Source organism: Ciconia boyciana, chromosome 2 (assembly GCF_034638445.1).
Source record: "Ciconia boyciana chromosome 2, ASM3463844v1, whole genome shotgun sequence".
Taxonomy (NCBI): Eukaryota; Metazoa; Chordata; class Aves; order Ciconiiformes; family Ciconiidae; genus Ciconia; species Ciconia boyciana.
In genome coordinates this window covers 25,831,010-25,847,550 of record NC_132935.1, presented here as the reverse complement: position 1 = coordinate 25,847,550, position 16,541 = coordinate 25,831,010, and the positions used below count along the sequence as shown (strand labels likewise).

Here is a 16,541-nt window from a genome sequence, read left to right as displayed (position 1 = left end):
ACAGCACGTTCAGGTTTACCAGGCTCCTTTCCTCCCAGCTCACCTCTCTCCCATGAAAGCATCAGCTCAGCCTCCCAACCTAGCACAGCACAGGCTGCTTTCCCTTGCACTGCTGAGCAACCGGAGCAAGCCCAGGCACCAGAAACACATACTCTGCTGCAAAGACTGTTTTTGAGGTCTCATACAAAACAGTTTGGTGACTGCTGCTTTTGAGTCCCTGTAACAACAGCTTGTGGACAGAGAGGACCATATTCCACTGCCTCACCCTTGGCTCTGTGATGCTACTTCGTCCTCAAGCCGGGACCGGCATCTGGCCTGGGCAGCCTGAAGCAGGAGAGAGCAAGTCCCTGCTATGGAGGCAGTGGGGACTTCAGTCGGGATAAGCAAATCATGCGAGTGCTGCCTGTTGCAGAGGTGGGGAGGAAATTAGAAAGCCATAAGTAGACGAATTTGGGGCCGCCCAGGCAGGTGACACCCATGTGGGACCCCAGCCAGCAGCGCTGGAGACCTCTGCGTGCCCACAGCAGGTGGCTTGCTAGATAGCAGCAGCATGCTAAAGCCTTAGAATAGCTGCAATCTGTATTAACGCGGACACAAGCTCTTACTGCAGAGTTGTTAACCATCATAAAATGTGTTCTACAATAATTTTTGAGAACTCAACACTCACTACGAATGTATCACGACTGGGACTTGACACCGCTTGGCTCCTGCAATTGTTCAGCAGTTGAAGTCCTTCACTCGCTTAAACATTGATTTATTAAAGTCTTGATTCTGATCTTATTTCACAGCTATATAATTCAACTGCTATGATGTTATCCTGAATGACTTCAAAATACAATGCATAAATGTGGAAAAATTAGGAGGATTGCCAAAAGGCACACGGGCAGAACATTTATGTATTTGATTTTGATGCTGAAGACCATAAGCCTGATTCTCCCTTCCTGAAGACTGGTAGAAACCAGAAGTATATTGCAGTTACGATGGTAAATATGAGAGGATAATTAAGACAGTGACTTATATCACAGATCAATGTTTTCTGTCTTTCTAGTTTTATTCTAAAAACCTTTCAATTTCTGTGTATAATCACCAAGGGTGAGCATCGGTGACTAACCATGCTTTATAATGAAGCAGGGTCGCTCAGCTCCTTCCCACAAACGATCTGAGACAACACTACCAAGGTCTGCACTGCTAACAAGGACTGCACCACTTCCAGCGCAAAAGCCACCATTGGTAGAATTAAAACAAATTTATGGCAAAAATTAAAACATTTATATTTTAACATCTCCAGACTTTATTAGGTGTTCTTTATACAGTCATCTGGTATGTTTAAAGAGTGAGCAATCATATAAAAGGAAATATGGTCATAACTGATTGAAGTAATAAAACCCTGAAACTAAATAACATCTCATAACTCATTACACAGCATATATTAGATTTCATTACATCAGTATATGACTTAGTAGTAAATTCTCCTGTTGGTCATAAACCTCTAAAGTGTTGTCATCCTGAAAAATGAAATTAAAATAGAGAAGAAGACAATGCCAGGACGGTCCGGCGGTGCTCGTACTGTTACAGCGCAGCCCCACCTGGCGTAGGAGTGAGCTGGCCTTGATGGGTGATGCTGGGGATGGGCGACATGTTTCTCCTCACTGCTGTCATCCTGTCCAGGACGAAACCACCCCTTGACGCGGGGGACTGGCATTGCCAGGGGTTCATTTTTGCGTAGCTGACCTGCTGCTGAGCTTGTTATCCCCATGCGTTGATGAAGCTGCATCCGTCTCCGTCACTGGGCAGCCCCCGTGAGGGCGGTGGGCGAGTGCACCCTCCCAGCTGGCACCCTGCTCTGCCACTGCTCTGTGCCGGGGTCAGCAACCCCTCTGGGCTAGTGCTGGCAAAGCAGCGACGTGCCGGGAATAGAAGCCAGAGCCGTGGGCCGGGTGCCTGTGTTCGCTCTGCCGTGGCACCTGGGAGTGTTAGCTGCTGGGGCTGCCGCTCGCCGCCTCGGGCAGGGCACCCGAGGGGTCACTGCCCACCCGTCCTCCTTGCCCTCTGCCAGAGGCCGTGTCACCGCAGCGGCACAGCACTGCTTCTAATTTTCACCCACCGCTGTTCACAGCCTGGCATACTGCTGCGAGACGGCAGATGCAAGGCAGCAGCTCTGCCACATCCCGGGCTGTGGGGAGCCACCCCAGCTGCCTCGCCACCATGGAGGGGGCAAACGGCACAATGAGGGTGGCATGGCTGGATCCCAGCCGCACCGTGGGCTGGGGCTGTTGGAGGAGACTTCGGAGAACCAGCTTGCCAACCCACGTTACCCCACGGAAACACCAGCACAGGGGCTTTCCGAAATCACTCCTGTTTCTGAGGCTGAAGCATCTCCCAACGTTTGGGCTGCTGAGTCCCGAAGGCTCTTCAGGGTTCTGGTGCCTTCCAGTGTCCTTCAAAGGGCTGAGCAGAGGGTCGCTGGTGGCCTGAGCACACCCACCCCTGGGGAGGAGAGGAGCTGGGGCTCATTCCTGACATGAGCTCACCAGGCCTCCTGTGCCCCACACCCATAGCTCCTCCTGTGCTCTGAAGAGCAAATGCTTCACAGAAACTGCACAAAACCACCTTTGATTGGGGGACGGACTCTGGTAAGTGTTTGAGCTGCCCAGCTACAGCATCAGGGACCTGCTCCCCATCTTCTTGCAGCCCCCAAAGTCTTCAACACTCGTGCTGCAGCACAGCACCGACACCTCCTCCAGCTGCGCAGCCCAGGTCCGAGCAGGAGACCAGCCCTGGGGCCAGCTGAGTTGTTACCCCCGGTCCCCCTTCCTGTTTGAGTGTCAGGGCTGGCATCTCCTGCTTCAGGACCAGTTGGGTTTCTGCTAGTGAGGTAGGTGGCAGGTCCCTCACTTCAGGCTGGGAGATGCCACCAGCACAATTGTAGTGGTTTAACCCCAGCCAGCAACTAAGCCCCACACAGCCGCTCACTCACTCCCCCCTGGTGGGATGGGGGAGAGAATCAGAAGAGGAAAAGTGAGAAAACTCGTGGGTTGAGATAAAGACAGTTTAATAGGTAAAGCAAAAGCCGTGCACACAAGCAAAGCAAAGCAAGGAATTCATTCACTCCTTCCCATGGGCAGGCAGGTGTTCAGCCATCTCCAGGAAAGCAGGGCTCCATCACACCTAACAGTGACTTGAGAAGACAAATGCCATCACTCCAAACGTCCCCCCCTTCCTTCTTCTTCCCCCAGCTTTATATGCTGAGCATGACGCCATATGGTCTGGAATATCCCTTTGGTCAGTTGGGGTCAGCTGTCCCAGCTGTGTCCCCTCCCAACTTCTTGTGCACCCCCAGCCTCCTCGCTGGTGGGGTGGGGTGAGGAGCAGCAAAGGCCTTGACTCTGTGTAAGCACTGCTCAGCAGTAACGAAAACATCCCTGTATTATCAACACTGTTTTCAGCACAAATTCAAAACACAGCCCCATGCTAGCTACTGTGAAGAAAATTAACTCTATCCCAGCCAAAACCAGCACAACAATTTCTGAGCATCCCTGGGATCACCCCACAGCGAGGTTCTTGCTGGGGGGCTCACCCGCCACATGCAGCACACCAGAGCTCAGGCATAAGGTAGGCTCTGAGACACGTCCACGACACTGTCCCAGTGGCTGTTACTGCTGTGGGTATCAGCTATAAACAGTGGATCTTCTCTTTGATTCCCCAAAAGGCTTTTATGTTTCTTTCTTTGAGAACCACCCTCCCCTCCTCCATTTGACAGTTTATAATTACCCAGAGCAACCGATCAGCAACTGTGCCGTTTGCAACATCTGGGAGATCTTAAGGCAGATCCCAGTCCAAGCTGCACTGATGTAATTGTTTTGCTGGGTGAAGGATGATAACTCTCCCCACGTGTGTTTATACTCCTTCAAAATAATCCAATGGTTTTTTTGAAGCTCACTTATGTCAACACGTGCTTTATTGTGTCGTATGTGTTTTTAAAGTGCTGGATGGAAGCAGCTGCAGGAGAAGTCCCCTTTCAAAGCATACCTCCTCATGTTCTTTTTGGAGTAGCTTGTTGAATCACTATAAAGTATCAAGGCTTTAATGGCTGTTTTGAAGGTGTCCAGCCACACCAATTAGTTTGATATATGTATGAAAAGCTAAGTATAGAAATGAATCAAAGAAATCCCCGAAAGCTCAGGGGTGGAGGTGGCTACACCCCTCCTTTCCATGAGAAACAGCAGAAGCCTGCGATCCGATAAGAACGAGGCTGTGCAAAGCCAGGCACTCTGTACGCCAAGCTCTGCACCAAGAACCAGCACTAATGAATGGCTGCAAACCTATGAGTTGTCTTGCAGAAGACGCTGCTCCCAGCAGAAGTTGTCCTCAAGACCTGGGCAACGGACCGGCTGGATAACAGTGCTCCTTGGGGTAAGCCAGGTGAACCTGGGCTACCATGTGCAAACATTAAATTACAGATCTAAACATCTAATCTGTCATAATTACATCACCAGTCCTATAATGGAAATAGCAGTCTCTCTGTAAGACAGCTGTACTTCTGAAAGGAAATACGCTGTGTTACTCTTTCCCTGGAATTTCTTTTATTGTTTTTGTGAGAAAAATAAAGCATCTCTGGCTGCTGCCAGCGTAGACCCAGGTCCTGACTTTGCCCTGCCATAGCCTAAGTGCTCCTAGGCAGGGATGACTGCCTCCATAAAGCTCCGAAATGCTGATCTCACCCCTCCTCTGGTACCTCGGCTTTTGCAACGTGCAGAGCAGAGCTGAGCCAAACCTCACCTGGCAGCAGAATACATTTTGCTTTTTATCAGAGCCACCTCCACGCTGCCGTGACAGTCTTGTGAGCTCCAGCAGGCAGGCTGGGTGCCGAGCGTCACTGGAGGCCTGCTTATACACTGATGGAAAATTAAAGAAGTTTTCTTCCGTCTTCTTCAGGGTGAGACTGCAGCTGAGAAACATTTAGGATTTGGAGAATTTTTAGTTAATTGAAGTAAACCAAACATATCTAGCTGCTTTTATGACTATTTCATAATAGTATCTTTTTAAGCTAATACTCCACTGGGGAACACAACTTGCAGACAAAAAAGCCCCTCTGAAGTGCCTTGAAGAGATCTGAGCTTTGGACTCTGAACTTTGCTGCTTATAAACAATCATTTCAATCTGCTGGGCCGCAGTGGGAGTATGAGGCTTCATAAAAGGGCTTAGGTGTTGTAATACTGAGCGCAGCAGCGTTTAACTCCATGTCTCGCTATCCAGCCTCCCCGTGCAATCCAGAAGATTTAGACACAAAGAACCAGATCTGCACAGGCCAGTGGGGAACCACTTTAGGCACCGCTGAGGAGAGCGCAGCCCAGCTGTGCTGAGGTACCTCTTTCTGATCAGGTTTCAAGCCCCAGATCCCTTCCCAGCGCAGGAACTGAAGCAGCACACTCTCATAAAACAGCAACAGCAATTCCAGCACTTGCTTGGCCTTTGGAAGAGAAAGATCCAGTGCTCCTCTTTTGCTGCAGAGATGCGAGCACCCCAAACCCAGACCTGCCCTGTAGCTGTCGGGCATCCTCTTGTAATTGTTCTGGTTTCCATGGAAAGAAACAGATGAGGTCGGGCCAGAGGAGATGGACACTTCGGTCACATCCAGGCACTCTGGAGGCAGGACAAGGACAGCTTGGGCTCCGCTCATGATCCGGTTCAATGGATGATACTTAAATATTCTTTAGGGAAAACTTAAGCCTCAGTGAGTGCCATGAACTTGGGGTTCCCAAAGTTAGGACACACAGGCATCACCCTCTGCAGTGGCCTGCAAAGCACCCTGGCCTTTGTGAAACCACCACATACCTCTCTTTTCTCACTGCCCTACTCAGTGGTCCCATTCCCCAAAATACGTTCAGTCACAGGGTTTTTTTTCTCCTCCTTCCCAGTGGTCATCTTTGGTCTGCACATAAATGCCCCAACCTCATCTCACTCTCACCACACACTCCCAAAGGGGGCAAAGGGGATTGAGGTCAACTTATTTTCCCTACACTTCTTCCAAATTCCTGCACGTGGTTTCCTAACCTTGGGTCTATCCCAGTACCTCGCCCAAGCCCTTGGCCTAGCTCCTTAGTCCAGGTGCCCAGGCTGGCTCAGGGTTCGGGTACCACAGGAGAGAGCCGGGAAGGGCAGAAGCTGTGAGTGAAGACAGTCAGCTGGTGGGCAGTAATTGCCTGAGCAGGCAAGTGCCTTTAGGGAGGTGGAGTCAAGCATTGCCCTTATTTTGATGCAGCTTGTAAACCAGCTTAGGAAACAGCTCTAACCAACCTAATAGAGTCACAGTCTCTCCTGGTGCAGTTAATTACGCCTTCCAAAGCAGAACAGCATCAGCCAAAGGGGCTAATGGCCTCACTTGCACTCCAGAAAACATGTTAATCAGAGAACTAAAGCATTTGCAGAGAAGGGAACTGTGAATCCACACCTTTTTGTGAAGAAAAAGGAATTGAGCCCACGGCCTGCCAGCAGAAGCTAGCATTAAATCACCAGCAAGCAGAAGGCGTCGAGGGCTCCTTCTCCAGGCGCCATGAGAACACCCATGTCGCCAGGGAAGCAGAAGCGCATGTGATTGCTGGCACCCCGAGGCATCAGACCAGCCCGTCACCGAGTCCCAGCACCACCAGCTCCGAGGTCCTGTGTGAGCCAAGGACTATTTGACACCGAAGGACGTACAAGATCTTTGGGCCCTTTGGGCCTTAGGCTAGCTAAGAGAGGCCAAGAGAAGTGAAGTCACTCAAGGCATTCAGGTCAGCTGCACACCAGGTGGGACACAGAGCTCCAGCCCCAGTCTCACCCTGGAGCAGCGGTGGCTCAGGTTGTCTCTGCCTGCTCCGCACTGCAAGGGCAGCCCTTACCCAGGCCAAAGTTTCAGTCCATGAAAACTGACCGCAAGGGCGCAGCAGCACTGTGGGGAAATCCTGAAGATAATCGTTGACCTTTGCCGTCTAGAGAGAAAACGCTTCAAGTAGGAATGCGATTACCATATTAATGCTAAAACAGTTCCATTATAATGACAAGCATGATGTTTCATCAAAATTCTTATGAGATTTATATCTGCTGTAGTTCTCCTTTGGATGGAAGTTGGATGTAAAACAAGCATGTGTTTCTTGTTACAGAGCTGAAAAAAATCCATTGTTTCTGGGTTGACCGATTCAAAATTTAAAGAAATCAGTCTGCCATAACAAACATGATCTTCAGCAATCAAAACGTATTATTTTATTAAATACACAGTGAAATACAAGAACTTCAAGTGAAGCGCAGGTTCACTTAAAAGTGATGAAAATGAATTCAAGCTAAAACTGTCATCAAACCACAGGATTAGCAGTATCAACTCAGACTCCCTCTTAATTTGACATGCATAATTTAGATGTGCCAAAGATGTTGCAAACTCAAACTACAAAAAGACCTCAGTAATTTATGGAATCTGTGTAGAATTTATATCCAAAAAACTACATTAATGAAGACGAAGGTTTCAAAGTCAAGTTAGGAAATGCGAGATGCGCCATTGCCTTGTGCATTATGGTATGACCTTAAATTGCAGGTTTGCATTTTTCCCTGTAGGAACCCTTCTCTCATTCATTGAGGACTGAAAAGAGGAATTATTTTCAATCCTCTTCAGTGTACGGCTCAGCCTTGCTTTCTGCACTCCGTACAGGCCACAAATTTATCAGCTTCTTTGTAAGTATTTCTACATTTACCATCAGAGGAATAAGGACTGTGAGGTCTTTTTCAAATCTGTGAGAATCCCTGCGAGATTTGCTCCTGGTACCACCACCGGTAGTATCCATTGTGTGTATGGATTAATACCAACACTTTCACCTAATATTTTCAGAACAGATTTACTGAACCTAGACATAGATGTGATTACTATGCACTTCTGCAGATGTAGCCCCAAGCACCATGTATTAAGCATTTAGCAAAACAGTGAGTTTCTGTGAACCAAGTGTCTTGCTCAGTGTTACAGAAGAACCTCACGACAGGAGCAGAAAGAAAACCCGGTTCTCCAAACCATAATGCTCTTTCCTTCATCATCAGACTATCTTTTCATCTCTGGCAATTTGAGCCCCTTTACTGTTATCAAGCTTTTCCTTAAAATGAGGCAATTTTGCAGATAGCAAGCTCATGGCTGCACAGTCCTGGATCATTCAAAGAGGAGCACACAGCCTGCACAAGGAATACGGCAGGATCCCACAGAGCGCCGCACAGGTGGGATGGAAGCATTACAAGGAAATTACAGATCTGAAACCCCCTAATTTTTGCAAGTCCATTCCTTCCCATCCCAGATATTTTTAAGGATAAACACAAGGATTCAAAAATGGGAATCACACTGACCCTCGAACTTGTCACCAGCAGGATTCAGATCTTTCATAATGCTAGTAGCTCAGTGTGCACAGAGGGGAACACCAGAGGGTGAAATATGAAATGTCTTCCAAGTTACTAATCTATTAGCCAGTAGCACAAGCATCCAAATCTCTCATCACATACTCTAGATAAGAGTTTACAGTCTCTAACACAAAGCTGCTACAGCTCCTACAGTTCCCGGGCAACAGATATCCCTCTTACACCCACCTCCTTCCTCCCTGTTTCTCACTATTTTTAGATTCTCCTAAAGGTCTCAAAGAATACACACCCATCTTTGCCAAAAAACGATAAATGCTTTTTCCTTATTAATATAATTCTAAGATACAACTAAAAAGTGTTCACTGAACTTTTTCAAGATACTTCAACAGGAGACCACGGCACTTTATGGGAACTTAAAGTTAAAAATGATCAATCCAAGTCAGAAGCATCTGAAAACACGTCTAAGTGAAAGCTGCCAAACTACCTCAGCCTCAGTGAGCAGCTAAGCTCTTAACATGGCTTCCTTTCCTCTCCTCCCCTTGAACTGCTATAAAGATCACTTGGAAAGACTCTTCTATTACCTTCTACTACTCACCTCTGACTCTTAAAATGTTAAATTTGAGTGTAAAGACGTCAGTGATTTCAGGTGTGTTAGGCCAATGGGAGCATGGCTGCTTTGCACTCTACTCAAAGGTCAGTCTATTTTTAAGTGCCTGATGTCAACAAAACCCTTTTCTCTAAACCAAGTAATTTTTGAGAGACTTTAGAACCACATTAATCTTAATCCAAACCTATGGCCAAATAAAACAGATGCTGTCTTTCTACAAAATCCTAGCTTTTGTAGACGTTTGACCAGCTATGCCTTTCAAGCGCTACTCCCATTAAATAATTAAGCCCTCTAATATTATTCTAACAGATAATGAAATAGTTCTGATTCCATAAGAAAAATTAAGTATTCTAATAATTCCATAAATAGAAGTGTGAAACTTCAGGCCCTATTTGTCTCTTGGAAGAAAATTAGAAAGTTCTCAAAAATACATCAAATTATTACTATAGGAGATGAAAGAAACCTCACATTCTTAATAAAATCTCCCCACAGACTTTTAAGGAACATTGGTGATGCAGATATTTTTGCAGCATTGTGTTTTACCACATGAGGCTGTGAAGTTTTAAAATAAGTATTTCACCCAGGGATCACTGTACCCATCCTACACATGTAAGCAACTGAAGCAAGCAGGTGACTGTTAAGAACAGAGGGATGAGCAAAGCTAAAATATGGTTTCCATTCTAACTTCCAATCCAGTATTCTATTTATCTTGTCATGCCAATTCAAAACTACAGACATGGTTTGCTCCATATTTATGTAATTTTGTTTTTTTTGCTAAACTGCTCCAGCTTTTGGTCAATGGATTCTTGCATTTGGTAGACAAGCATACATAACAAGAAAAAACTAAACCTTGGGACTATCACACAAGATTGTGTACGACACAGAGAGGGCTATACAATAGACTTTGAATTTCACATGTAATACCAAAATCTGTCTCAAGTTAACACTACCGTTAAACTATGGAAGACTAAACTCAAGGTCTTCAGAGAGCAATGGACAGTATTTTCTGGATACAACTGAATTCCTTCTGTTTTTAAGCAGAGCCCGAATTCCACATGTATCTATAATGTTATTAAGCCTGATAGTTTAAAATACTTGATACCAATCACTGTAAACAACAGCATGCTTTAGGCCATGAAAAAAATATATGGGAAGTTAATTATGCTGTTGAAAGCACATCAGCATACCACTTTTACCCTTTAAATTGATAAAAAGTCTCAAGAAGCTTAAGTGAGACAGTCATTATGGTTTAATATGACAATAGTCTTTCAAGGATTAACAGTGTACATGGTATAAAAAGCTAGTGAAACATTTCCTGATTTTGTGATTAAGGAATCATCTATATTTTCCACTATTGTAATACGTATGTGCTTAGGATGCACAGAATATTACATTCTGCTGTCTCGTGATGCCATTGTACCATCAAGCACTGGTCCAGTATTGTTGTCTCCAGGGAGAAGTGATGAAGAAAATAAGCACTCCCTTTTTAATTTAACAGAGCAACTAGCACCAACAGCCTTGCATGTTTCTTACCTAACCCTACAACTGCAGAAAACAGCTGTACTATGAAAAGAGTAAGAATCAAAAAGCTGGAATGAAGACTGCATACCACTAAGCTAATATGTAACGTATATGCTCGTAGGAAAGATCTGAACATTAGCTTGTTAACATTTACAAAGAACTCTTCCAAGTAGATTTTATACTTTGACATGTTTATTTTAGTTGGATGAACATATTCAATGAACAAGTTGAAACAGTATTCCTCAGCCTCACATTTGCCTCCCTGTAGACTTCTATAACCAAATATTTAAAAATATCAGAAATATGTGGATATTTGCATGAAGTAGTTAAATAGTTATTTCTTGTTCCATGCTTCTCTTTCAAGTCTTTCACGGATTACTTCTTTTAGGTACGGTTCAAGATAATGCTTATCCTGAAAAAGAAGAGAATATATTTAAACTTACAGGGAGGTCCAGAAACATCTCAAGCCATTCCTACAGATTACTTGTCTCTCCTTCCTCCTCAGATTTGACTAAATCCCAGCCTAACAAGAATAAAAAGAAATCAAACCTTACTTACTCTGAAAAGGTAAACTTTGTATCTGCCAAGTCTGCAATGACTATTTCTTTACTGCAGCAACCACTAATTCCTAATGCCTCGCCAACATTAACAAGCAAAGTGATGCCTCCAGCTATACCTTTAGAAACAATGTTCTTTTGGCAGACACCCAAATGTAAAAGATCCACTTTAATTAGTTCAAAGTCCAACTATAATACTCTGGAGAAACTAATTTTGAACTTAACTTCTAAACAGCACTGTAAACTTGGATTCCATGGAACACCTTGACCATGTTTAACACTTAGAAGCCAAATTGCTGCTTAAGGAACTATGCAGCCACTTATTCAATGCAGCAGTTACCGAAATATGACCACTAACACCACAAGAAACAGCCTCTGCTTATATAGAGAAACATAATACCCTTACACCATCCTAGAGTCAAGAGTTCAGTGATAAGACTCCCCTCCGCCTGGTAATTTGGAGAAAGCTGAGATGAACAGTAATGCAAAGTCTGTGAATCAATCGACTACAAAAAAAGAATTAGTTACATCTGAAAAGGAAGGTGTAGTTTGTTTTTCAAATTACAAGATGACACTTTTTTTAATGTGAGATTTCCCTTTAAATTATTCTTCCTTGGCATCTTCATGAATAAAAGCTTTGGCTTGAGATTATTCTATAAAATTAAGAAATTAATCAGAAAAGCAAGAGACCTTTTATAAGAATTTCCAAGCTAGTTACAGTATATTTCTGTATCTGAGAGATTAGAAGAAATATTTTGGCTGAATACAAACAATGTGCTACGGCTCCGAGCTGTAGCTTAAGCCTTTGTCATCTTGAGCAAAATGTTATAATTTCCACTGAAAAATAGAGATTTTTAAACAGTGACCAAAAGCTGTGTTTTCCAAAGGTATCCTACGAGTTACACACTCATTTACTCATTATAAAGAGCATGTAAGCACCTCTTCAGAGACTGAAAATCCCAAAGAGCAGTCATAGCAGTGCCACTTAAGACCTCCACCTTGGAAATGCTCCGTGCACATACCTCTTCATACTTCACCCACTGGTCTTTTGGAAGGATCTGATGTTTCAGGCTCAAGTCGAGTGCTCGCTTTATGCGAAATATTCTTTCATTGTAAAGATGTTCTGGAAGTCTCTTCAGTGCTTCTTTTACATCATCATCTTCATACAATGTATCATCTCGCATTAATCCTGCACCAAGATTTTACAATATCACTGAATAAATGTTCTTAAGTAAGATTTAGGATTGACACGGGTGTTTCTACATAACACGGGCAAAGCATTTCCAATGCAAAATTATGAAGAAAAAACAAACCAATCCAGGAGAAGAGAATCACTAATTGCTCACACTGAACAAACTCTAAACACTGGCTTACACATTCTTTATTTACTTGTTTTTACTCCTTTTCTTAAGGAGGAATGGGGAAAATGGGTATTTGATTCATTGTGTTTCACAAGAGTATATATATATACAGAACAATAACTATTCTGGATCTGAGGGGTGGACTTATGCTCACCTAATTTTATGTCTGTACTTAAGATGAGTGTCTAGGTAAAGGGTTTAAGAGCTCTGAATCCATTAAAGTCAATCAACCACAGATGTGACTACTTCAGTACCAAGGAATTATTCTCCAAACTCCACTGTGCACAGTGACTAGATCTCCATCGACTATATTAAGCTATGGAAACCTGAAGCTAGATGTCTGTGCCCAAGTTGGTTCCCTCCCACCCCACCCCAAATCAGAAGTTAAATCAGGGAGAATTATCTAGTCTTCTCAAAGCCAAGAACACACCCACACTGTTTGTGGAGCAAAGGACTCCTGAAATTCAACCAACCCTGCTTTAAGTTTCAGTATTAACAACATAGGACAAAATGTGACTTCTGTAACATTCCAAGACTGATGCAGATTACAAGAGTATACCTACTGACTTGCGGTTAAAGGTTTTGATCTCATGTGACTGAGTTAGCAGTAGTCTCCCAATAAAACAGAAATGTATTTTGAGCCACATATTCTTGAATTCAGTTTTGCAATTTATTTCAAAGGCGCAGGGAGCATGGCTGCTAGTTTAATCACTAGATTAAATTCTGTGCTTCTCCTCAATTTTTAGTTGCACTCCCAGAAAAGCAGCAAGTAGTATTAATGCCTTTAAGAATTTCAGCAGACAGATATAAAAAGAGGGGCTAAACACTGCATCTCTGGAGGAAAGACCTAAGCTTATTCCTCTACAGTTGTCTTGCAATTTTTTTCTAACTTCCCCAGGGCAGGTACGTTAACTTCCTTTAAATGATTCGCTCATAGTGCAGTCAGCAGTAAGTTACAGCCTCTAAATATTCAGATTCTCTGGTCATTCAAGAACATTTCTGCCATCTAAATAGTTGAAACAAACTTGGTAACAATTCTGAACAAATTGAAGACAATACCATCAAGGCAACCTCCTCTACTTAAGGAAACACTATTTTCACACCTCCTTCACCACTGTGCAGGCCAGAGGGACATCAAGTAAAGTTATGGTGATACAAAGAGCAGAACTAACTAAATCCTTTTTTGCACTTTGGATACTTTGCATAAGTATTGAAGACAGACTGACTGCTATCAGTGGGAGTCTCTCCAGTTTCAAGGGCAGCCTTTGGGTTAGAAGATACTGGCCAGTGAAACTGACTTGGTGGGAAAAGATAAATAATCAAGCTTTCAGGACTGCTTTGTGAAAGTTTTTCCAACTGCTCCAGCTTAACCTTAGCTGTTATAAGTTTTCACCGAAAACAAGAAGAAACACAGAAATAACAGAAAAGTCACTGATTCATTACTAGGTAGCAATCATGATGACTGAAGCTATTGGTGACTTTTCCCCCACAACAGTAGCTAATTTTGCTTAAAAAGACTTATGCCAAACTGCACATACATACACTAGTTATGAACCATAACTAGTTTGAGGATTGTTACATTTGCAGAGTTTTTAAAACTTGATGAAACACTTACCGAGTTTGTTGAATCCAGCTGCATTATAATACCACTTGCGAATCCTGTCTAACAGGCGACCACCTCCTGCAACTGAATGTGACCATCATCAGTTGCAGAGCAAGATAAAATTCAACATTTACACACTACTATGACAGTACACAAATAATTGCTGGCCTCCTTCATGTGCAGTAATACAACACTACATCATGTTTGAATTTGAATATATATGACTTGGCCTCTCTGCTTTTCAGTATCCCTTAACTGCCATTGAACAGGTAGAAACAGTGCTTGTTACGCACCACCATTTGACCTGCATTTCACTAAATCTGAACATTAGACTGTTTTAAGACTTGGAACAATGCTAACAGTTCACTGTCAAAACAGCACCAGCACTTTTAGGCTCCATAACTCTTACTTGAGCTAAACCCATAATGTTCTACATAAAGCAAAACCATCATGCTTTTCAAATAATTTATCTAAGTTCTACAGCTCTCACTATAGGTTAATTCGATTTCAAGGCCAGCACATTACTATGTTATTAACTTTCTGCTCTCCTCTCCAGTTTCTTAAATACTATTCCAGAGCTTCCTTTTTCAAAGAGCTGCGAAAGTCAAATGGAAAGTCAACACTAAAACCTCAAAAAAAAAAAAATCGACTTTAAAAAGAAAAAATAAAACACACCACATGTAGAACGTTAATCTTTCCTTAACCGTGATTCTGGATAGCAAAGATGTTTTTACATGTAACGCAGCACAATGCAGTACCAAATACCATTAAAATAACTCAACAAGGGGTCCAGAAATCCAGAAACAGCACAATAAGGGCAATGCAGCCAGGGCAAGCTATCTTTCATGACTTTAAGTCAGTTGTCACCCCATAAGACCAGTGCTACGTGTGGTACCAGTACGCCATCAGCACACTACCTCATCAGGACTTATTCCTCCGTACTTTAGGGCTTGAGAAAGAATAACATTAAACCAGCTAAGCCTGGAGTCAGTACCTGGGCAGGACCGCGATCCCTGAGGCCCCTCCGGAGCAGACCAAGGGCACCTCCAGTGCTCCCAAACACCCTCTGCCCCACTGCTCCCAGAAAACCTCGGTATCAGAGCCAGGCTCCCTGCGCTGAGGCCCAGACGGAGGGGCTGCCGCTCGGGAGGGACGGCGAGGAAAGCCGCCTGCCAGGGCCGTGCCAGCGGTACACTAGCTGCGGGCGCTGTCCCCGTCAAGGGCACACGGCGCACACTGTCCACCGGCTCCCCAGCTCCCCGCCACAGCCCGCCTCGCCTCCCGGCGCGGGACAGGGCGAGCCCAGCGCCGCAAGCGCGACGGGCACAGCCCCGCACGACTATCCCGGCCGCCCACCGCCGTCTCACCGGACGCCCTCGCCGCCATCTTGACCTCGGAGCGGCGCGCTGCCTTCTGGGTAACCCCCAGCGTCCCCGGGGGCCGGGGGCAGGCCCGCCAATGCCGCCTCAGCGCTGGCGCATGCGCCCCGGCGGCAAGAGGCGGCGCGGCGGCGGCCCGGCAGCGCTGCAGGTCCCGCTCGCCCGCAGCTTTATCCAGGCGGGTGGCGAACATCCTCAGGGACGGAGACTGCCCCATCCGCCTCCGCCGCGGCGGCCTGTCCCTGCTTCAGTCTCCCACTAGGCTGTCTTACGATGGCGCTCCATCGTAACCGCCGCGGGACGCCGGGCTGCTCTGAGGCACCTGCCCTTGGGTGGAAAGAGAGAGAGAAAGACGCTAAGGCGGGCGTGGTGAAGCCCATGACTTACGATGGTTTTAACTCGTGCTTATAGTGTTGAAGAATCGGTAATTAAGCCAAGATTAATTAATTGCATCGCTCAGAACAACGTAACGCAGCTCCCTCACAGTGCGTGTGCGCTACGGCGCCTCGGCAAGCTGGCAGTGACTCACAAAGGGCAGTATTTTGCCACCATACTCCCAGCCGTGGCCTTCGCTAGCGGTGACCACGTTCTCACCAGCAAACCTGCGCGGCCGTGGCTGTAAGTGGGAGCCTGCGGAGTGCACGTGAACAACCACTGGCCTGGGGTTAAGGTAATCCGGCCATCACTCAGGGCAGCCAAACTGGTAGACCAATAACAGCAAACTGAGGGGTAAAGGCGAGTATTTGCTAAAATGAGTGTGTGGTTGTAAAGCACAGTAAGCAAAGCATCAAGGCAACTGCAGAAAGAGGCAGAAACCTCTCTCTGCTCAGGTATCACAGCTGCCAGGTGAGCGGCTCCATTTTCTGAGGCACAGATCACTGCCTCTCCCCAGCAATTCCTTCAGACACAGACCACTGCATTTTTAGAGAAATAAAAAAAATAGGTGGAATTATTCTAGAAATATTGCTACAGTAGGCAATTTCAGTCAGAAAAGCATGCGGCTGAAGGCGATAGGCAGGCAAATGGCACAGCTCAGACTGCACATCAGCAGCTTGCAAAGTGTCTTTGCCATATTGTACCCAGGAAGCCTCAATTAATCAACATGCTCAATCAAAGGCTGCTAGCCCTTATCAAGAACAGCAGACT

General features: G+C 45.2%; 1 protein-coding gene across 2 annotated transcripts; it reads right to left on the bottom strand.

The window, feature by feature from the left end:
• Nucleotides 1–10,226: 10,226 nt before the first annotated feature.
• UQCRB (ubiquinol-cytochrome c reductase binding protein) lies at nt 10,227–15,507 on the bottom strand. 2 transcript variants are annotated; one of them, XM_072852152.1, is made up of 4 exons: nt 15,011–15,315; nt 14,029–14,100; nt 12,075–12,241; nt 10,227–10,907 (listed from the first exon to the last, which is right to left on the bottom strand). In XM_072852152.1, exons 3-4 carry the CDS (start codon nt 12,234–12,236, stop codon nt 10,830–10,832), a joined length of 240 nt encoding a protein of 79 aa, XP_072708253.1. In that variant the 5' UTR covers nt 12,237–12,241; nt 14,029–14,100; nt 15,011–15,315; the 3' UTR covers nt 10,227–10,829. The 2 variants fall into 2 exon arrangements, with proteins under 2 accessions (XP_072708253.1, XP_072708252.1); XM_072852151.1 differs by lacking the exon at nt 15,011–15,315 and adding an exon at nt 15,384–15,507 and having other exon boundaries at nt 10,230–10,907.
• Nucleotides 15,508–16,541: the final 1,034 nt, after the last annotated feature.